Raw genomic sequence first — 24,086 nt, 5'->3', positions numbered from 1 at the left:
ATGTGTCGTATTATATTTAACACTATAATCTTCCAAATTCATACCAATATATAGTTTATATATGCTCTCGATTTATCTAATATACATACTCAAATATTAATTTATATGAAATGACGAGAAAAATATTTAAAATACAATTTAAAATATAGCTTTCTTGTGATATGAAACATATTTATACATCATTGACATTGTTCTGAGAACCTATCAAGACAAATGTAAAAAAATAATGGTCCTCATCCCTAATAATAATTTAATTGTATACCTATAATGTATTATGTATAATCTGTTTACATTTTCAAGTAATGATGAACAGGATTCAGATAGTCAGTATTACTGCACAGATTTAGTAAACTCTAGTTCAGTGGTTTTTAAATTGGGTGCCGTGGCACAGTCGGTGTGTAGATAAAGAATTACTTTAATTTATATGATATATTATTTGGATTCAATGAAATAAAATCATTGTACACTAAAAACGATTCTGAACAAATACGATCTATCAAAATATATTACAATGTATATTTTATGATATTATTGATATTAAAGTACCTAATTTATTTTACTATTACGGTCATTGATATCTTTTTGATATTATTCTTATTAATGTAATTTATTTTACTAGTATATAGTATAATATAACATATTTTTTCTAAAATACTTTTAAAAATAAATAAACTTTTTTTATATAATTTAGTGAATAAAATAGATGTATATCATATTATATTGGTTATACTAAGTGCCTGATGCATAGTGGTATATCAGTGGGATTTGATGATCGACATATTCAGGGCCTGATTAACCAATAGGCTAAGTAGGCTACAGCCTAGGGCGCCAATCGGTCAACGTTAAATTGGGGGTGCCACAAAAATTTTTTTTACGAATGTAGAATTTTTGCATAATATATACTTTAAAAAAAAAAATTGTTACGTGTGCGTACGTACATTTTATTGGTATATTTTTTAATACAATTTATTAATATGAGTGAAAATAAAAAACCAAGTGGTTCCGAGTAACGAAAAAGGGCTCGAGAAAAGGTTAAAATTAATTTATTATGACGTACAGTCTCTATTTTATAACATTATTTTAAGTAATTTCAAATTATAAAATAATAAATCATTAAGTCATTTTTGATGATAAAGTGTGCTAATTTTTTTTTTTTTTTAGTTATATATTACTTAATTTTATTTATTGCTTTGTTAATATTTTAATGTATTATAATTATTGAGCTAGATTTTTAAGTAAAAGCTAAAAAACAAAAAAAAAAAGAATGTGTGCTAATAAAATTTTTTCCATGAATAATATATACTTTAATAAATTTATAATAAAATAATATATCAAGTATGAGGTAGGTAAAAAAAATATATAAAACATTTAAATCAACGTACTGTCTTTTAAAGTTACAATCATGAGATTCGCACAATTCTTAGGAAGTACGGTCAGTCAACCTATATGACTATAATTATGTTTTATGATATTTTTTCCTATTGTAAAGTAATTTATTTTATTATTAATAATGCAGTAATTTGTTTAATTTTTTCAAATATTGTTTTTGAAAATATAATAGCTTGTAAAAATATAATAATATACTTTAAAAGTTTGAATTCTTCACAGATGGGAGTTACAAAAAAATAACGAGAATGCCTTTTTAAACTCTTTTTAAATACTACTGTGTATATATTATAAACGAATAAACTTTTTGTAGCCAATATGATTTAATTTATTTTTTCTCAATGTAAAAAAATATTATATTATTATTAATAAACGCTCAACAAGCTGCTAAAATTGATTTATGTAGATAGTGGAAATTGGGTCTATAATGTACAGGTATAATTTTGGTTTTTTTTTAAACAAGTGTCAAAATTGAAAGAGTAATCTCGTATTTTATTTTCAAGCTTTTTGACCAAAAAACAAAAAAATGTTATAACATATAAAAATAATTTGAAAAAACAAATTTACATTGTATAATGATCCATTAAATAATATATTACGGTATTTAAGTATTTGTTATATGTAATTATAAAATATAGATGGTTAATTTTTATTAAGACATTTATAATGTTTATGGTAATTTAATAAATAAAAACAAATTGATGGCTGTAACTTTTACCATATTTTACATTTTTCCTTTTCTGGATTCATTTTGGAACCTTTTTTACAATTCCATACTTCGCTAAATTCATCTGAATTGGTTAGTCCTGCAATCACTCGTATGCTATTTGGACTGTGAACATCTAATATGCTCTTTGATAACGAATCAGGTGTTGTTGCTTCACACCAATTCTAGTAAACAATATTACACGATGAATAACTAGCACAATAAAAATATAATTTAAAACTAAATTTGTTTATGTCTTATAAATTGGCACATTTAACTACTTACATTTGCAAAAGCTAAATAATAAATTTGTTCATTAGTGTATTGTTCAAGTCCAGGTAGTTTTGGTTCTTCGCCGTTATCGTTTACAAATTTTCTATAAGCCCACAATGCTTCTCTCAACCCCCCATTATCTGCAATATTTTCATCCAACGTCCTTTTACCACTTATCTAAAATATTAAAATTATATTTAGCCATATAGGTAGTTGTTTTTTTATTGAATTTTTATATAATATTTATGTTTGATTGGCTTGAAAAAGACTGTAGGTACATGTCCCTGCAGCGTTAGACTGTAGAACAGTACGGCATCATGACTCTGAGTTTAGACGCCGACTTAGCTTGGGCCGGTGCTTATCGTTTGAAGTTACAGAAGCCGGAGGGAAAATGTAGGTTCTTTAAATATTTTAAAATTACTCATACCTCTCAATCCAAAAACATATGTATGCAAATAAAGAAAATTATACATTTTTTCAATAAATTGTCGTGAAAAAGTATGATTCTATAGATAACTAATACTAACATTGCGGTACAATGGTATACTAATTACACCGACCTTGCGTGGACCGGTAACTACTGTCTGAAGTTTGAGACGCCGCAAAGAAAACCTTAAATATTCTCGTTAGTTATTTTGCGTTTTAATAATTTTAAATATCCTAAAGTTACTTATATTTCTCATGTATTGTTCTGTTTGATTGTTAATTAATTCTAAATTCCTATTCCGTTGTAAAACTGTTTTTTTTTTTTGTTGAATATATTTTATTAAGACATATTATCGATATTTTTCTTCTGTACCAAAGGAAACTTTATGAATCATAAATAAGTGTTTTGAGGGTGAGAGTTACCATGGTAGCAATAATAAACGTCATAAGAGTAACAAAAGTTGACTTCGCAATAATCAGTCAGAAAAAAAGTTGTTGTCTGTCCAAAAACATATTTGTGTAAAAAAAAAGTATACCTACTTTCAAAATTTTTTTATAAAAAAAGGCGCGCTTAACTATAAATAACTAGTATTAATTTAGCAGCATAATTAAAAACTTATTTAATAATTACCTTTTTTTTAAATTCAGGTATTAAATAAGAATCATAGTGATGGATGAAACATTTGGTGCGTTTTTCATACTCCGTGATAGTTTGATTAGTCCACCACAAATTTTCATTTCCATCATGATCGAACTGTCGGCCAGTATTGTCAAAACCATGAGTCAGTTCATGGCCCAATATGTTACCAAGAGAACCATAGTTGAGCATTCTTAAATTTATACAATAAGTATATAGTACATTATTTATCTTTAATAAATAATAATTAAACTTCAACATACTGCAAATCATGTCCAAAGAAAGGAAATTGTAACATAACGCCTGGAATGACTAAAAATGTATGCATAATACTTTAGTTAGATTAATTATTAAATTTAAATTTATAATAAGGTGATATTTTAAAAATTATATTAATTACTTATTGCATTATATTTTATGTTGTGGAATGCATTAACATTTAAAAGATTTGGTTCCCACCTAAAACAATGTACATTTTAGAGTTAAATATTGTTGAAAATGATTTATTTTTCCTCACCAGGTAATTGTGTTAGAATTAAATTTCCTAAGTAATATCAAATTTTGGTTTAATTTTCGTTGATTATAACGTATAACGTTACTAAAATAGTCATTTTCTATTACTTCAAACTAAACAAATATTCAAAATAATTGTTCAAAATTGTATAAAAAATAAATACAAATTAATGAAATATGTACTTCATCATAGTAGTATTCATCGAGTTGAACCGAGTCATTTACGATTTTGGGAAAGCCAATGAACTTTTTCATTTGCTGTGCCTTGTATAGTGTCCTTTGTTTGGTCGTATCATCCATCCAAACTAACTCTTTAACTATTTTTTCGAACGCCCAATGAATATTTTTAAACATATCAGCCGCCTAAAAACACATCATAATTTTTTTTTTTATGCGAGATTTTAATAATTTCAATTTTAATACCATTTCCATATTATTATATACTGGTTCTATATCTAAGAATAAATGTGAAACGGCCATTTCCATCATTGAGTTTACAGCATGTGCACAATATAGTGATCTTGGAGGATTATTTTCATGTATTTTTGTTTCCTGTAGGAATCTATATCTTATAAATCGCAATTCAGTTGTAGTGTATGGCAATAGAGTGCAAACCGCTTCCCACCATATATTGATGACTGAAATTATATGTAAAAATATAAAATTAACAATATGTTAATTATGTATATGTTTTAGGCACTACTAGTAATTAATTTGTAGATAAATCAAAGCTCTCAATATTTGACCATAACAAGTTTGGACAATGTATTACACATTACATAAGTTAGGTATATGAAAAAAAACCAATTATTATTCCTAGATATGTTCATACTCACTTAACTGATCTTTATGTTTACTGATTAATTTGAAAAGTGCTTTAAAATATTCAATATTATATATTTGAATTAAATCAGTTTCGAAATCCAATGTTACATTTTTCACGTCCATAAATAAAATTGTAAGGTATTCTTTCCAATCAATCTATATCGTTTGTATTTAAAATGTATTTTATTATTATTCATTTTAAATAATCATTTTATTCACTACATATAGGTAAAAAATTAATCATAGTATTATATGTTGTGTCCGTTTGATCGGTAAGTAGAAATGTAAAGTATTGGTACTACCTATGTAGTTCTGTAAATTGTAATTTAACCTATTTCAAAGTCATTACTTAACAGTGTATTTACATCGAATAAAATAGTTTGGTGTGGTGTTTGGCATCAGTCACAAATGTTTATGGAGGTCAAGTATCAGCTGCTGCCACTAGTTCCTCGATGAGTGACCACCAGCGTTTTAGTGCCAAATCCTCACCACATAATATACACGTTTTTTTAACTGACCCTATCTTCCCCGTAGTTAAAAACCTACTATAAATAACCCTCAGAATAACAACCATTAATTTTGAAGCCTTAACTCAATAAAACAATATGCTTATTTTTCTGTTGAATTTATTACTTCTTCTTCTTCTTTAGTTACGGCCCTTGAGACCATCCTGTAAACGTTAAACTTTGCCACCTATCCCTGTCCTCCGCTACTTTTCTCAATTTGACACCATGCTCTATCTTTTCCACTTCTCCCTTCACACCATCTTCCCATCTTAACTTAGGTCTACCTAGTGGTCTTTTTCCATTAGGCTCTTCTTCGATCACCCATTTTACTAAAGTACCCTGTTTGCGCCAAGCATGTCCTGCTCAACTTAGTTTCCGCTTGGCGATCTCTCTAACTATATTTGGCCTCTGGGAAAGTCCTTGGAGTTCCACGTTATGAAGTTTTCTCCATTCATTCGTTTGTCTATCGTATATGGGGCCAAATATTTTCCTTAGAACTTTTCTCCGAATATCATTAATCTTGATTCTTTTGTTTTTCTCATCGCCCAAGTTTCTGAGCCATATAGAACAAGACGTGGTCTTAGTAGAGTGATGTACATTTTGATTTTTAGGGCTTTGGATAAGGACTTCGATTTCAAGACTTTTTCAAGTCCATAATATCCTCTATTCGCTGGTTGTACCCTTGTTGAAACCTCTATTTTGATGTCGTTATCCTCCGTTATAATCGACCCTAAATACTTAAATTGAGACACTCTTTTGAACTTCAGTTCTTCAATTTTGATATATTGTTCCTGACCGCCATTTCTATTTCTTTGGCTAGCCACAAGGTACTCTGTTTTTTCCTCATGAACGGTTAGGCCCACTTTTTTTGCCGTATTTATTAGATTACTTCCTAATCTCTTTATCATATCTAAATCTTCACCAAGGAGAGTGATATCATCCGTATATGCTAGTATTCCAATTCTGATTTGTCCTAATATAACTCCCTCCGTAATGTTCGTCTCACGTATTACTCTCTACTGTACTAAGTTAAACAGTACTAGAGACAAAGCATCCCCTTGCCGAAGTCCAGTCGTTACTCTAGTTGGCTGTGATGTTACGTTACCTATCTTGACCTGTATATCAGTATGATTGAGACTAGCTCCAATAAGATTAATAATTTTTCTGGGAAATTTGAAATCTTTGAGAATGTTTAAAAGACTTTCTCTGTGTATAGAGTCATAGGCTTTTCTAAAGTCCACAAATAACATGTGTACATCTTTGTCAAATTCCAAACTATTAAGTTAACTTATTACTATCCTTATAAAATTGTCTGATAGAGGAAACATATTGTCTATGTTGAGTAAGGCAAATAGGTAATATTATAAAAATAAATTACTTACGATTTGCTCGTCTGTTTTAGTGAAGTACTGTGTAATATTATTTGTATACATTTGTAGTTGATCAACAGTCATAAAAACTGATGAACGTGTATCATCTTCGCCATGCACTTCATTTAATATCTACAGTTAATAATTATTCACTAATATAATAAAAATACACATACATATAATAAAATTGTAAATTGGTAAACTACTTTTGAATGTTCGTTGCTGAAACTTAATAGTCGTGATATATTTTCATTTTTAAGGTATGGGACATATATTTTACAATCATTTGAATGTAATTTATAAATTTCCTCCAAAACACCAATAAAAAATTTTTTATACGATTTAAAATAATCATTTTTATCGGTATTTTGTTCAGTATCATTTGTGTTGAATGGTTCATTTTCTGATACTAGAATTTCACGCATTTTTTTTGAATTCATTGCCATTATATTTTCTGTTATTTTGAGACTAGAAAATTAAAAACATTATGTTAGTAAAATTTGTGTAGGTATAATAAACAATTTAAATCCCTACACTGAAAGTTTATTTGTAGGTATTGGTTTAAACAAACTAATACGATTAACTGTCCGATTTTTTGAATCTGGAATAACATTTGTTGTAAACAAATAGTCTGAGTTAATTTGTTTTTTTAATTTAGCTAAAATTGAAGAGAGATTCGATGCTTCTTGCCTATTAGTAATCACTTTGAACGACAAACCAATTTTATCCAAAATCTGAACTAATTGTCCAATTATGTATGTGTTCGTTTTATCTAAACATAAAGATAATGTCAAAATAAAACATGTTACATATTTAATTGAATAAGATTCTTTTATGATCTTATAATAAGCTAACACACCAGTAGTTGCCATGCAAGAACGATACAAACGTCTGGACTTTGATACGGAAGACGGTTCATTGTCTACATCATCTCTTTCCATAAAATCTAAAAACAATGTTCATATAACATTACAAGTAGGTAGTGAAATGTACCCTAAAGTGAACACCTACCATATTTAACTGTAATGTAGTCCAATTTTTGAATAGTCTGTGATAACTAAAGATATGATTATGTGATGTTATTATATTGAAACGTTACGAACTAGACCAGAATTATGTTATAGCAGTGTTTAAACTGTAAATCTAATGTTCTAAATAACGTTTGTGATTTTTGTACTTAAAAAAAGATTGATAAATCAATCATACTGCAATGTCTTATTATACTCGTCAAACATATACTAGAGTCGTATCATTTATGTTATTCTACACTAATATTACGTCAATTCAATACCAGCATACCTCAAAACTATCCTATCCATATTTTATACGAAATTAGTTATTACGATAAATAACAAAAAACAAAATGTAAAGCATCAAACGATTTCATACCTCTAATAAGTACTAACATTGATGAATGCACTGCGACAAACCGATCATTTGAAAAGGCCCTTTCTGTTATATTGTGAAATTTTGCGAAATTTCCACAAGCAAATTGATAAAAGTCTTCACATGGATCAACAGACTTATTCATAGACTCCACAAATTCTATAGCTATATTATAACCAAATATAAAACATTAATTGTTAGATATTACAGATTCTTATACTATTTCATTATCAAATTCCTAATAATTAATTAAGCTTGTAATATTAACAAACCAGATCTTAAGCAGTCTTCTGTTGTACATATCTGTCTTTGGTCTTCCGTCATCTTTAGGTCTGTTAAAAAGAACACAAATATTGAAAGGTATTTTCTTATACATGAATTACCATATCACGTAATTTCTAAATTGTGGATGCTAAGGTTACTTTGAATCGAAATTTACAAATATAATTATTACTAATTGTACGATTTGGAAATTTTCTAAAATCGAAATTAGACGTTGCTCATCGACAATATGTAATATTCTACACTCATTGTATTTTCTAGATCAAATCTCTTAGTTTACTGCTCAACGAATAAATTAAGTATAAAATATATAAAGTATATTTAATTTTTTTCACAGATTAATGTTATTGGCTTGGCCCACTAAGCATGTCAATCAACCATTTTTAAAATAAGTAATTGTAGACTATAATATATATAACATTTATTAAGTACATTATTTATAGATAATTCAATACTTACAGGTAAACGATAATCCGAAAACAGCTATTATGAGCACTAATATTATGAATATTAGTAATGCTAAGACTACGTAGAAGGTTCTCCGGCTTTCCATTTGGTTTTTGAACCTGTTTTGAGTTCAGATCAAATTGATATAAAATATTCTAAATAAAAAATATTCTATTTCCATTTTTCATTATAATGAGAATGACACAAGGATGATTTTTACGTTATCTTGACTCAAACATAAACATAATGCAATCGTTAAGGTTATATCTATGTCTTAGTTAGTATTCAATATTTTCTTTGGCATTGTAAATTAAGTCTTATTGATCTTGAAGACATAACGAGGTTTATACTTTGAGGAAAGGTATATAAATATTCTACCTTGGAATAATTTGATTATTTTTCCAATTTATCGATTGAAATCTTAATGTTAAAATGTAAGATTAAAGTTTTATAGTCATATTTGATGGCTTATTTAATTCATTTAATACACTTATACACCTAATTGCTAATCAAATATACAGTTTTTTAAATAATAGTTTAAATATTGATTAATTAAATATTGTCCACTTACATTTTTGAATAGCCTGATTCGGCATCAATAATTCCAACACCTTGTATTTTAATCGTCGTTAAATCTTTGTCATCACCTGTCGAATTATAAAAAAAACAAATTTCAAGTTATAACAAGACATTAACTTTTTATTTTACATTTTTCGTAATCGGTTAGGTATATAGAATGTTACAGTCTGGTTATTTCTTGAGATTATATTAATTTCAAGAATAAACATCTATATCTGTAAAAATGTACTTGTTGTTAGCTATTCTTAATTCTAAAGGGCGTCATATTGTTTTCCTCTATCGTACCTACATTGTAAATGTGACTTGCGTTTATCTTCAACACATTTTGAGTAAGTAGTTTAGTAAGTACTTACCTTATGTATAGGTAATAATATATTTTTATAATCATCATAGCATAATGTATAATTTATAGTGTGTTTACATTTTCGAGGTGACGACCTATGCCCAATGTTTATAACAGTGATTTGTTTATTGGTGTCATGTATCTACTCATTGAATATTATACCACTCTACGATATAATTTATGTATAGTACTATTAAATGATCTACACTCTACAGTATCATGATACGAAGAATCGGTTTCACAGAACTCTATTGTTTTATTATAATCGGTTAGATGTACGAATTCACGGTTAAAAATATTTAAGTTAAAAATTGGTTAAGTTTATTATTATAACTTAGTCATAATAATTGGCCCAATTCACTCCGATTCCATTCTTCAAACCAACAATAACACTGTATTATGTTTGTGTACCTAATAATTTAAAATATACTCTGAAGATACTATATGCTCGAAAAGCACACCCACCCAAACTGGCAAAAACTTACAACGCCGGACCATGGATTAAATATTCAAGTATATTTAATCTATGGCCGGACTAGCTTATTGAAAAAGATCACCGGTCAGTGCTGGAGAAAAAGAGCGTGAAAAAAGATGCCACTGACCAATGAAGCCCAAAGGAGTCGCCCGTTTATCGATCCACACTGCCGAAAGATTTCTCCAATAATGAAAATACGTGTAAGATGCAGTTTTAAGCGAGTTCCCTATCCACAATTTCAGTATTACCGTCGGATTCTAACTTGATCACCTCTTGTTCGGCAAGTGTCATGGCTTTCCTTTCCATTACCGGCGTGCCATCCGTAGACCGAAATACTATTCGGGTTACATATTCTATGAATATAGATGAAAACATTTTCGCTAGGCGTAAAAGCTGGGAATTTTAATAAAACCAATAAAAGGTTACTCACAAGTTGTTAAAATAGCAGTTTGAAAATATTATAGGTACATAATATGCTCTGTATTTTTTAAATAATTATTTAAGTTCAAATCAATGTATCTCAGAAGTATATCATACTGTAATCAAAATATCTAAAAGCGTAGAAACACCGTTTTTCTAATGATATTTTACAAAGAATAGCATTTTTAGTTATTTTGCATAAATGAAAGTATTTTTATTGCAAAATACTAAGAAAATTACACCATTTTATGAAATGATTTATAATTATTTTTTTTCAGGAAAATTAATAAAATAAAAACAATTAATTATTTGTTTGTATTATAAATACTCCTGTTGTAGTTTTTGCTATTATAATCTGGTTTAGGTGCCTACCTAAAATAGGGTTTTATTTAATTGTATTTGTTAATGGTAGTGTCAATTATGTCAGATATAACAAATGCATTTTGATCTATTCAAGTCACTACCATACACGAATTGGTCCAGAGAAGATGCTGAAGGATAAAATATGAATAGCGATGTCGTTGGACATAATTTGGTTTCAAAATCTAACCAATAGTTGAATTATTTAATAATATATATATATATAGGTAATATGTTTTTATTAGCAGGTGTAATTTTTTTTTTTTTTATTATTCGATAAATATATCATACACAATGCACTTACTCATTTTTGTTGTTTAATTATATTTGTCCTTTTGTGCGACCCTACCCCTTGGAGCATGAACCAGTCGTAGACTGTTGAAAGAAATCGTTGAGGTATATACTGTTGCGGCAGGCGGTACATCTAGGTATACTGATCGTCGCTATCACTTGCTAACTACTTGTTGGTTTTTGTCTAACTGAAACGTGACTTAATCGCAAAACATATTCCATGTAAAATATGTAAAGTAAGATTGGAGTACTGTTTTCCGGGATATTTGAATATTTAATCTATACTTATAGTTATTGTACAAAATATTCTTTGCACCCTTATACAGTTTAATCAATTTTGCAGGGAGTTAGATTTAGTAAGAACAATATACAGTGAAGAATTAAGTCATAGTCAGCACAATGTTCAATAGTGTAAAAGATACTGAGTGGATCGATGAATGCATATTGATTTTACAATTATTAGTGTTGTTATATTTTTAAAGCTGTCATCATCTTTTCTGGCAGTAAAAATGTTTTGATTTATTCGAGAGCCTACAAAACTGTTCCAGGAAATAATTTCTATGGTAAATATGCTTTGATTTACTGCTTTTCTGCTTCAACATATTTTCTGGTAGAAAAGTGAAATTATTTGGTTTAAGTAATCTTATGGCTTAAACCTATAATCTATACACAGAATATAGATAATTTAAATAAAATAGGTATTTACATTAAATGATTTAGGTATCATCCAAAATGACAAGCGTAGGTTCATAATAGAAAAGACTTCTCTTCTTTACTAGAGAGAAAGTGACTTGATTTTTGTTGATTAGCTACTGCTATAATGGTAGATATATTTGCTATAGTTGTCTTGTTGCAGTATTATTACCCTGTTAGTTCGATTAAATATTGAGGTTTCTAAAATTATGCACTTATGTTTTTCATGTAATAATAGTAATATGAATACAATTTTTCCAGATTTTTTAAATTATATTAACTAATACTTTTATGCAAACTAGGTACAGTAGTATAGCTTTCATCTAGCATAATTATTATTTATTATCTTTACAAACTGTGATGAGAAATATGCCGAAATGAACCCATGAACAAAATATCAAAATTTAAAAATGTAGAAAACCGTTTTTATAAATTACCACAAACATTTTTAAATTTCGTTACAGTCAAATTATATAAAATAAAATATGAGGTAAAATTTCAAATAATACAATTATGCAAATGCATAGCCGTATATTAAGTCAAATATGTGGGGGAGTTGACATTTTGGATTACGAGTGAACCGATACATGCAGTGATTTTACAATGATATATGTGTGACTTTTTTATGACAGATATGTACACTTAAAGTAGTCAAAATAATACTCCAGTTTTCAACTTCAGTAACTTTTCTGGTGGGAAAGTGAATCTAGTCGGTGCATTCTAAAAGTTCAAATTGAAAATTCTCAGTAGTTTTCAAAAGCATCATGGAAAAAAAAATTATGGAAAATTAGTTTTAAAAAAATTAATATTTTTAATTTGCCAAAAAATTGATTTAAGAGTAAATAATCAAAAATTTTTTTTGAAATATTTAAATATGCAATAAAAATCAATAAATCTTAAAAATATGAATGTGCAGAAAATAAATCCAAAATATACAAACATATGCACAAATGCACAATAAACTTTTAAATTTTAATTCCACTCACCGCAACACAAATTTGTACCAGATCAGATTTATTATATTTAGTTCCCGAATAAATATACAAAAGCATTAAGTTCCATGTCCTGATTGTAAGTATTGTCTACTCTGAGTTATAAATTGTATCTATATTCTATATTATTTATTTGTTTTACATTTAAGCATTTTTAGTTCATATTTTATTCGAAAGATAGAATTAATCGATCCTACTACAAAATTACCGGACCATAGAAATATTCTTAATATTTTATATTATCCAGTGATTACAGGTTTTTAGTTTAGCTATTATGTACAGTAAGTGAATGTTTAATGTTTCACAGACGTATAAATAAGAATTTAATGTGTTGTCATCGAATATGTTTTTTTTATCACGACCTTAGATAAAGTTATAACTATTGTTATAGCGAATGATTTATGATACAATTTCAAATCTTGTATAGGCGGAAGTGATAATATCGTTACCTTATATTTTAACCACTTCATAAATTGTATTATATAATTAGATATAAAATAAAAATATAATAGCTAATTTAAATTTATATCTTAAAATAGTTTTATTGAATATTTATAATATTAATAACTTTAATAATAATAAGAAAAATAAGAATACATCATAATATCATATTAAAATGTTATACTATGTCACTTTAATAAAAGAAAGTTATTTAAATTGTTTTCAAACTTTTAGTTGACGTAAAAAAAAATTATGGTATATGTGTTTTCCGCTTCTGACTAACGCATATCACACGAAAACGTGTATTTGGTAGCTTACATTTTTATTATTAGCTTAAATATTAATATGAATTTACATATTATCAAACTTTAAGATATGCATTTTTATATTATTTATGCTCTATGATTTCTTACGATATTTTAATTTTTATGAATGTTATGAAAATTTAGAAAACATTTTAAATTATGAAATGCTCACAATTCGTTTAAAAATTAAAATATCGTACTCAACTTACGAGGGAATATATTATTATTATATTGTATTGTTTTTTACATTATTTGCTTGTTTTTCTTGTAGAATGTTTAGTTATTATAACCAAATTGTTTGAAAGTAATAGTATTGTATTTTTCTTATTATAAATCATATTTCAAAATAATATAAGTATACAATATTCGGCACATGCTGCGCTTTTGGCTTACTTCGTCGAGGTCAACGGAAACTGAAGATCTTATTAGTACAATAATACATAAAATAAAAAAAGCTCCGTTGGCTGGACAAGTACAAATAATAAATAACCATTGCAATTTGTAATAATGAATAAATAATAATCATTTTGGAAGAGATATTAGATACAAGGAAATATATAAATTGGTAGTTATTGGTACTAGTTATTATATACCACCGAGTAATATGTACATGCATTGGTAAGAGGACCTGACTTAAGAAAAGCTCTCAACAATATTGTCGATAAATCCCAAACTTCAGGTCTGCGCACACTCATGAAAAGCACGTCTTACCTTATCGCTTGGGTTGTCTACATTCTACATTGTATAACTTATACTTCAATTATTATTATCATAGGTAGGTGTCATTGTAATATTGAAGCTGAAAACACATTTGTAAGATGAAGACAGCACAAAATTCTGCTCTTCAAATGATGTACTTGTAATGACTGTAGGTAACCTACTTACCTAGTAAATATCTTATAATTTATTTTATAATATTTCTAAAATTAAATTTAAATTGATATTCGCTTTAAAAGGGCCTATAATAGCTGTTGCCCCTGTTCACCGCTGCTTGGATTTTAATGGATTGGAGGAATTCCTTTTATAGTCTAACCTTATATGCTGTAAAATTAACTAGATTTTAAGGTTTAATTTAAAAATCTGTATACTTATTATTATTTTACAGTTGAAAATTATATTTAATTCCAAGGAGTAATATTGTTTTAATCTATCGTATAAACAGTAAATGTTACTTGCGTCAATATTCAGTACATTTTGATTAAGTGGTTTTGTAGGTACCTAATAAATAATAACTAGGGATGAAGACTTCTAGTACTCAAAAATCTCAAAATATGTATGCACACATGCAATTAAAAAAAACATATGCACTTTAATATTCTCTAAAAAATGTAATATCATATAAAATATGAAATCTAAATTAAAATATTTATGTGAAAAAAATATAAAATTATAATGTTAATTAATTTTTAAAACGTCAAAAAAATGATTACAGGATAATCAATATCGCAGCATACGATAAATTATGAAGGACAACTGATATTTACTTCCTACTATCATACACGTGTCGCAATGTTATCGGCCAGATAGTGAACCGATAATATTAATACTTTATATTGGTTGGCCCTAGACTTTCGGAAAATAATATTTTTAAACAGACTTTCATATGATTTTTGTAATACAATTTTCCAAATTCATACCAACATATAGTATATATATTATATGCTCTCGATTTGTCTAATAAACATACTCAAATATTAATTTATATTAAATTACCGCAAAAATATTTAAAATATAGCTTTCTTGTGATATGAAACGTATTCATACATCATTGACATTGTTCTGCGACCTTTCTAGACAAATAAAAAAAAAATAAAAGTCATCACCAATAATAATTGAATGGTATACCTACAATTATGTATATAGTCTGTTTACATTTTCAAGTTGACAACATCTGCACAATGTTTATAGCTGCGTTTTGTCTGTTGGTGTTACTTTGTATTGGAACATGCTATACAATGTAATATTTATAACATAGATATTACAAAATGATGTTAGGGATTCAGATACCCGGTATCCGGAACTCGTTGTGCTTCACCCACCTTGGCGAAGGAAACAGGTGCTTTATAAGCTGTTCGAACTCAGACATAGTTTGTGTGTTAGGTATTACCTTCCCTACTCCCATCTGGTGCTGAAAAACACTGTACTAGATTGTAGAACACTACAACTTATGTTTCGAAAGCATGGACCATTTTTTAAACCAATCTCATTGAAAATGTCCATTGTAGTTGACTAAAGAAAACAGTGGGCACTGGGCAAGTGGGTAACACCCTGCTATACAGTAGATATTTAAAAAGAATCACTTTACTGGATGTGATATATTTGAATTCAATGAAATAAAATCATTGTATAAGAAAAACGATTCCTTACAATAACGATTAGACTGTCAACCTATATTTTACAAAGTATATTTTATGATATCATTATCATTAAAGTGATTTATTTTACTATTCATAATTCAAAAGCTTTATTTATTTTTTGACAGCATAATAGCATTTTAAAATGACATTGTGTCTACAATATAACAATATAGGTACTTTAAAAGTCTTAAATATACCCTGAATAATATTATTAAATTAAAACAATAAATGTCTATAAATATCACCATATTTTACATTTTTCATTTTCTGGATTCATTTTGGAACCTTTTTTACAATTCCATACTTCGCTAAATTCATCTGAATTGGTTAGTCCTGCAATCACTCGTATGCTATTTGGACTGTGAACATCTAATCTGCTCTTTGATAACGAATCAGGTGTTGGTTCTTCACAAAAATTCTAGTAAAAAATATTACACGATGAATAACTAGCGCAATAAAAATATAATTTAATACTAAATTTATTGACGTTTTATAAATTGGCACTTTAACTACTTACATTTGCAAAAGATAAATAATACATTTGTTCATTACTGTACTGTTCAAATCCTGGTAGTTTAGGTTCTTTGCCATTATCATTTACAAATTTTCTATAAGCCCACAATGCTTCCCTCAATCCACCATTATCAGCAATATTTTCATTTAATGTTTTTTTCCCACTCATCTGAAATATTAAAATTGAATATAGGTTGAATAGATGGATGATTTTTAAATAATTTTTGAAAATTTTATTTATGTTTGATTGATTTGAAATGACTTTTTTTTTTTTTTTTTTGTGTGGTATCGAGAACCGGAGTGGGGACTGCTTTCGCATTACGTCCACTTTGAAATGACTGACAGTACATTTTCTCTGCACCGCTAGATGGCACTAGGTTTAGTACTTTGCCTGAACGGTAACCACATGTTGACGCCTCAGGAAAACGTAATTCGGATTTTAAAACTATTTATTCTTATCACTTTAGTTGATAATTTATTATTATAAAATCCTGTTGTACTTGGCGTGGAGTGTAGGTTGCTACCAGTCGCGAAATATGACAGGAGTAAGTAACGGCTACAGGTACTAGCTCCCGGATGGGTGACCACCGGGGTTCATAGTAGTTAAATACTTGCCACACATACATGTGTTTGCTAGTTTGCTACCTACCGTAACAATAATCCTAACAATCGTAAAAAAAAACAACCTACCGTACCAACCCCTTACTCTTACCATACTTCATAACCTCTACAAGAGCTGGCTATGGACCAATTGCGCCTAAAACCAAATTTGTATTTTAGGGTCAATATACCAATTGCGCTGCATATAGTTTTGGGTCAGTGTACCAATTGCACTCTTTATATTTTACCAGTCACTTTAGCTAATAATCAATATACCAATTGCACTTGTATTCAAATTTGCCTGATATTTATTGATCAATTGATTATTAGCTAAAGTGACTGGTTTTAATATATTTTATAACAGTATCGGGAATTTTATAAAACATTATTATTATCACGCACATATCCCTACATATTATCCTAACCAAACCATCAAAATTGTTACTGATTATTAGTGTACCTATTCATTTATTTTTATATTATTTATATTTATAATTACATTTTTTTGACGTTCTAACTTGTGATAACTTAGTATATTTATTAATTTATTTGTATTATATATTTTTTTTAATTAGCATGTTATTATTATACCTCGTGGTGACTAAATGAATTATTTTAATATTTAATGTAATTGCCCTGTTATACTTATGATTATATTCTCCTTTCCTCGTAGTCGAAAAATTTATTATTTAACATACATATTATTCTGTAAACTAACCAAATTATATAATTCTAAATTGTAATGCCATGTTCAAATTATTATTTAAAAAAATATTATTATTATTTATTATCAAAGCATGCAAAATACAAACATTATGATTACTTTAAACTCAAAATTAAACCTTGTAAAACTGTATAATACATCTCACAATATATTATGCATTAATACCCGCAAAAAAATTGGTTAATATGTAATAAAAACCAAAAATATGTACATATATATATTTAATCAAATAATAAGTTTTCCTAAGGTAATGTAAAATGTATAGAGCGCAATTGGTCTATCGACCCTAAAATTTTTAGAGCGCGATTGGTATATCGACCCTAAAACGTTTAGAGCGCAATTGGTATATGAGAAGGTAATTTTAAGCGCAATTTTTAAACTCCCCAAGAGCTAATGACCATTGTCGCCGGGCATAAGTTCAATAAAAAAAAATGCTATTGTGTTGTAAAACCATTTATTATTTTATAAACAACTAGATAATTTTCTTATGTAAGAAAAATCCATGAAACATAAATATGGTTTTAGGGAAGAGAGTTACCATGGTAGCAATGACAAATGTTATAACTTAAAAGTGTCACAAAAATGATCTCGAAAAAATAGGTCATAAAAAAAAGTTGTGGTCAGTCCAAAACCATATTTGTGTAAATAAAAAAGTATACTTACTTTCAAAAAATGTTAGTAAAAAAGACGCATTTAACTGTAAATAACTAGTTTTAATTTAGCAACACAATTAAAAACTTATTTAAAAAATACCTTTTTTTTTAATCCAGGTATTAAATAAGAATCATAGTGCTGGATGAAACAATCGGTGCGTTTTTCATACTCCTCGATAGTTTCATTAGTCCACGATATATTTTCATTTCCATCTTGATCGAACTTTCGGCCAATATTGTCAAAACCATGTGTCAGTTCATGACCCAGTAGGAAACCAAAAAAACCATAGTTGAGCATTCTTAAATAATTATTATTGATAATCAATACATTCATTTATCTTTAATAATAAACTTCAACATACTGTAAATCATGTCCAATGAAAGGAAATTGTAATATACCAGCTGGAACGACTAAAAGTATAATATACATAATATTTTAGTTTGAGTAATTATTAAATTTAAATATATAATATAGTTGAGTTTTAAAAATTGTATAAGTTACCTATTGCATTTAACTTGATTGCGTTGTACGCATTAACTTCTAAAAAATTTGGTGCCCTTATAAACAAATAAGGATGGTATAGTTATTTATTATTCAAAATTATTAGTTTTTACTCACTTGTCTATTATGTAATCATTTAATTGCTTCTTTTTTGAAAAAGTGTTTTTCAAGTCTTTCGTAGCACAACGTTCAATGTTGCCAAAGAAGTCATCTTCTACTACTTCAAACTAATCAAATATTCAAAATAATCATTCGAATAGTATAAAAAATAAATACAAATTAATGAAACATTAAATGAAATAGTTACTTCAGAGTAGTAATCATCGAGTTTTTTCGAGTCATTTATGAATTCAGGAAAGCCAATTATCGTTCTCATTTTCTCTGCTTTGTATAGTGTCCTTTGTTTTGTCGTATCGTCCATCCAATTTAACTCTTCAACTATTTTTTTGAAAGCCCAATGAATATTTTTAAGCATTTCAGCCACCTAAAAAACACATTTCTATTATTCGTATTTACAAGAGTTCTGTAGGTATTTTTGTTTTTATTACCATGCTCATATTATTATATATTGGTTTCATGGCTAGAAAAACATGAGAAATAGCCAGCCCCATCATTGAGTTTACTAAATATGCACAACTAAGTGATCTTAAAGCATCATTTTCTAATCCAGTTGCTTCAGAGGAGAATTTATCTAGCATAAATCGCATTTCATTTGTAGTGAATGGAAAAAGAGTGCCAACCACTTCCCACCATATATTGATGACTAAAATTATACGTACACATCATACAAATATCTATACATCTACAACATTTATATTATTAATAATTGGCAGATAAGTCAGAGGCAACAATATTTGAGTATTTTACCATAACAAATTTGAATAATATAATATAAATAGCATACTAGATGATCCCGTTCACTTCTTTTCCCATTAAAATTACCTTACCTGACCTAATTGTATAAATGATTCAAAATTTGTACTCAATTCGTAATTTTGTACTGCGCTTGGTGATGTTCGAAACTGCTGGTGACCAATTCCAGTGGATTTACCCAATCTTAATCTCCATTAAGGTTTTTTTTTATCACAGTCATATGAAATATAAGTCTAAAATTATTTTAAATTATAATAATTTTTATTTTCTCGCATTTTTAGCTTTGTACAGGTGAACCAATTTTGACAAAATTCATTTTATGACCGTTTTAAGTTGAAATTTATACAACATTGAATATTCACTTGATGTCCCATGTAGTGATTTTCTTATTTTGTTGTAATTCTGACTTACATGATATGTTTATCTCATCAATTCATATACTTGATAAAATTTTCAAAATATTTTGACTTGCTTTGAACGGTTTACGGACATTTTTAACTTTTAATTGTTTGAAATAAATTTTATTTTTCAATAAATATCAATTACATCATATTTGTCCGGTGAAAAGTTTAAAAATGCAATACATATTGATACAATATCAGTTGAAAAATATTAAAAATGTATGTTTACGATTTTTTTCTTATAAGCATTTAAAGTTTAAATGTTTACGAAATTTATCAAATTGAAAATGTATAAATTACATGATACTTAAATATTTATGAAATATTCTACTTAAATATCTGAGAATCAAAAAGTTCATTTAACAACTTGTTAATTCTGCAACCAAAAAATTTAAATTGTATGTACAAACATATTTTTTTATAGTTTTTTTATGTTCAAATTTGGTCAAAATTACATATTATTAAATAAACAAGAATAGTGGTTTAAGTTATTTTGTAATAATTTAAAAATATTATTCGTGAGTACTTGAAACTTTTATTTTTATTTTTATACACACAATGACTTTTCATATATAATTTTTTATACTACTATTTCTAATACTTCTATAAAAAATCTTAAATATGATATTAAAAAAAATTAAGGGCCACTCATCAAGATGAAATACCTATAGTCTATAGATCCTAGCGATAATGTAAATGGGAAAAATTGTATTCCTTATATATTAGTATTTCTAAGCTACTCGTATATTAATATAAAAACCAACTATTATTACAAGGTATGTTCTTACTTACTAAACTGATCTTTATGTTTACTGATTAATTTGAACAAAGCTTCAAAGTATTCAATATTAGATAATTGAATTATATCAGTTTCAAAATCCAATTTTACATCCTCCGCGTCCACAAATAAAATTGTAAGGTATTCTTTCCAATCAATCTACATCGTTTTTATTTAAAATGTATTTTATTATTATTTATTTTAAATTATTATTCTTCACTACAGGTTGGTACTAAAATGAATTATCGGGTTTTAGTGATAAATCCTCGCAACATATACAAGTGTTCTAACTGACTCTAGTTAAAAACCTAATATAAATAACATTCAGGCTAACCACCATCGATTTTGAAGCCTTAACTGAATGAAACAGTGCAATTATTTTTCTGTTGAATTTATTTTAATTGTTATAAAATTATATTGTATCGGAAACATAGGTGATATAATAATAAATTACTCACAATTTTCTCGTTTGGCTTAGTGAAATTCTGCGTAACATTATTTGTAAAATTTTGTAATTCATCAACTGTCATAACTGATGGAAGGTCAGCATCACTATCATATATTTTATTTATTATCTACAGTAAAGTATTCACTTATATAATTAAACTACACAAAAAAACATGTTATGGTTAATTGTAATATTACTTTTGAATATTCTTCTTCGAAACTTGATATTTGAGATATTTTTTTAGTTTTAAGAATTGGTTTATACATTTTACAACGATTTGATTGTAATTTATAAATTTTGCACATTACAAAACTAATAAATGTATTATATGTATTATATTTGTTTTTAATATCATTATTTATGTCTCCTTTTATTTTTGTATCTAGAGTTTCATGCATTATCCTTGGACTTATTTTCTTAATATTTTCTGTTATTTTGTGACTAAACAATTAAGACATTATTTTAGTAAAAATTTTTTATGTAGAATGGAAAAGTTTTAATTCTTACAGTGAAAATATATTTGTATCACTTGGTTTACCCAGACTTATTCGATTAACTGTTTGATTTTTTGTATCAGAGTTAACATTTGTTACGAACAAATAGTCTGAGTTGATTTGCATTTTTAATCTAGCTAAAATTGTCGAGAGACTTGAAGCTTCTTGCCTATTAGTAATAACCTTGAACGACAAACCAATTTTGTCTAAAACCTGAACTAATGGTTTAGGTGTGTATGTGTTCGTTCCATCTAAACATGAAAATAAAATTTAAAAAAGGCATACCACCTATTTAATTTAATAAGATTCTGCTATTATTACACAATAAGCTAACACACCAGTAAATTCCATGATGCAAGAACGATACAAAAGTCTGGATTTCGATAGGAAAGAAGGTTCATTGTCAGTATAATCTCTTTTCAAAAAATCTAAAAACAATATTCATTCAACATTATAAGTAGGTAATGAAATGCGTTATAATGTGCATACAGTATGCAAAATTGAACTAAAATACATTTAGTTAAAATGTTCAATAGTCGACCTTCAAGGTTAAGAGCTAGACCGGAATTACGTTACTTCAATGTATAACTGTAAATGTAACTTACTCCATAAAGATCGTAATTTTTGTACTTCATGTAACTTCTTGCAAACGTTATACAATCAGTTATTCTGGAATATCTTAACATACCTACCGACGTAAAAATAGAACTCGTCGAACATATACTAGAACTGTATAATATATATATATATTATACACTAGTATCCTAAAAGTTAAAGGTCACAAAACTATCTCCCATATTTTATATGCAATTATAACAATAAAGAACAAAAAGCAAAATGTAAAGCATCAATCGATTTCATACCTCTAATATGTTCTAACGTAGTAATATGTGCTTCGATAAACCGATTTTTTGAAAAGGCCATTTCTGTTATATTGTGAAATTTTCCGAAATTTCCACAAGCAAATTGATAAAAGTCTTCACATGGATCAACAGATTTATTCATTGACTCAACTAATACTGTAGCTATATTATAAGAAAATATATAACATTAATTGTAAGATATTAAAAATACTTATAATATTTCATTAATACACCCCTAATTAATAATTATGCTTCAATGCTTGTAATATAAACGAACCAGATTTTAAACAGTTTTTTGTTGTACAAGTCCGTGTCTGGTCTTTCTTCATCTTTTGATCTAAGCAAGAGAACAAAAATATTGAAAAATTGTTGTAGAAATATTGTTTTGAAATTGTTGATCCAATGGTTACTTTGAAGAGAGACTTACAAAAGTAATCATTACTGATAGTACGAACCAAGGGATATTCTAAAATGAAAATTATACCTGCATGTCGGCAAAGCTATAATTTTTTGCTTCAAATCAATATTTGTGTATTTAAATAAAATATATATTTTTGTTTTGAATGTCCTGTGGTACAAGACCGCGCGTGATTCATTTTTTGTCAGTTAATACAATTTATGACTACGCAATGCTATGTCGACAATCAAAAGAAAACATTTAAACGACACTTAATGTAATGAAAAAACATGTATTTATGTATTTTAATTCTTACTAGGAAATTATAAAATAATATTAAACAGAAATTGTATTTTGTATATCAAATCTTTTAGTTTAATACCCAACGAATAAATTAAGTAGGTAAAAAGTATATTATAAAGTATGTACACATTTTTCCACAATTTAATGTTATGGGCTTGGCACACTAATTCCGGGTTGCATGAAAAATGTATTAATTTAAAGGCCTAATACAATTTAAAGGAAAAATCGTGGGCCACTAAGTCGTGTTTAGAAGATTATTAGCTCACTATTGATTCGTTAAATGTTAAGTGATTGTTCATGAAACCCAGTATAAGCATGTCAATCGGCCATTTGAAAAATATGTATTTTGTAAACTATTATGTTTATAACATTTATTAAGTACATTATTTATAAAAAATCAATACTCACAGGCAAATGATAATCCGAAAACAGCTATAATGAGCACTGCTAATATGAATATTAGTAATATTAAAACTATATATAGGGTTCTTCGGCTTTCCATTTTGTTTTTGAACCTGTTTTGA

The 24,086-nt window shown here is 27.3% G+C and overlaps 2 protein-coding genes across 2 annotated transcripts; both read right to left on the bottom strand.

Annotated features, from left to right (window-relative positions):
• Nucleotides 1–2,060: 2,060 nt before the first annotated feature.
• On the bottom strand, nucleotides 2,061–11,505 carry LOC111038075 (neprilysin-11-like). Its single transcript, XM_022321012.1, has 18 exons — nucleotides 11,239–11,505; nucleotides 9,329–9,404; nucleotides 8,770–8,876; nucleotides 8,301–8,360; nucleotides 8,032–8,193; nucleotides 7,502–7,588; nucleotides 7,177–7,414; nucleotides 6,849–7,110; nucleotides 6,655–6,774; nucleotides 4,778–4,922; nucleotides 4,365–4,579; nucleotides 4,125–4,304; nucleotides 3,946–4,055; nucleotides 3,829–3,887; nucleotides 3,692–3,740; nucleotides 3,423–3,621; nucleotides 2,378–2,542; nucleotides 2,061–2,277 (listed from the first exon to the last, which is right to left on the bottom strand). The coding sequence occupies exons 1-18, from the start codon at nucleotides 11,240–11,242 to the stop codon at nucleotides 2,101–2,103; spliced, it is 2,415 nt and encodes an 804-aa protein (XP_022176704.1). The 5' UTR covers nucleotides 11,243–11,505; the 3' UTR covers nucleotides 2,061–2,100.
• Nucleotides 11,506–16,215: 4,710 nt separating this feature from the next.
• LOC111038074 (endothelin-converting enzyme homolog) lies at nucleotides 16,216–23,021 on the bottom strand. Its single transcript, XM_022321010.1, has 14 exons — nucleotides 22,863–23,021; nucleotides 22,338–22,427; nucleotides 22,013–22,250; nucleotides 21,703–21,946; nucleotides 21,516–21,632; nucleotides 21,072–21,216; nucleotides 19,554–19,768; nucleotides 19,313–19,489; nucleotides 19,123–19,232; nucleotides 19,006–19,061; nucleotides 18,866–18,914; nucleotides 18,604–18,802; nucleotides 16,531–16,695; nucleotides 16,216–16,431 (listed from the first exon to the last, which is right to left on the bottom strand). Exons 1-14 carry the CDS (start codon nucleotides 23,002–23,004, stop codon nucleotides 16,255–16,257), a joined length of 2,124 nt encoding a protein of 707 aa, XP_022176702.1. The 5' UTR covers nucleotides 23,005–23,021; the 3' UTR covers nucleotides 16,216–16,254.
• Nucleotides 23,022–24,086: the final 1,065 nt, after the last annotated feature.

The sequence above is a fragment of the Myzus persicae genome, unplaced genomic scaffold (assembly GCF_001856785.1).
Source record: "Myzus persicae strain clone G006 unplaced genomic scaffold, MPER_G0061.0, whole genome shotgun sequence".
Lineage (NCBI taxonomy): Eukaryota > Metazoa > Arthropoda > Insecta > Hemiptera > Aphididae > Myzus > Myzus persicae.
The sequence above is the reverse complement of the archived record's forward strand: the minus strand, read 5'-3'. Positions and strand labels throughout refer to the sequence as shown.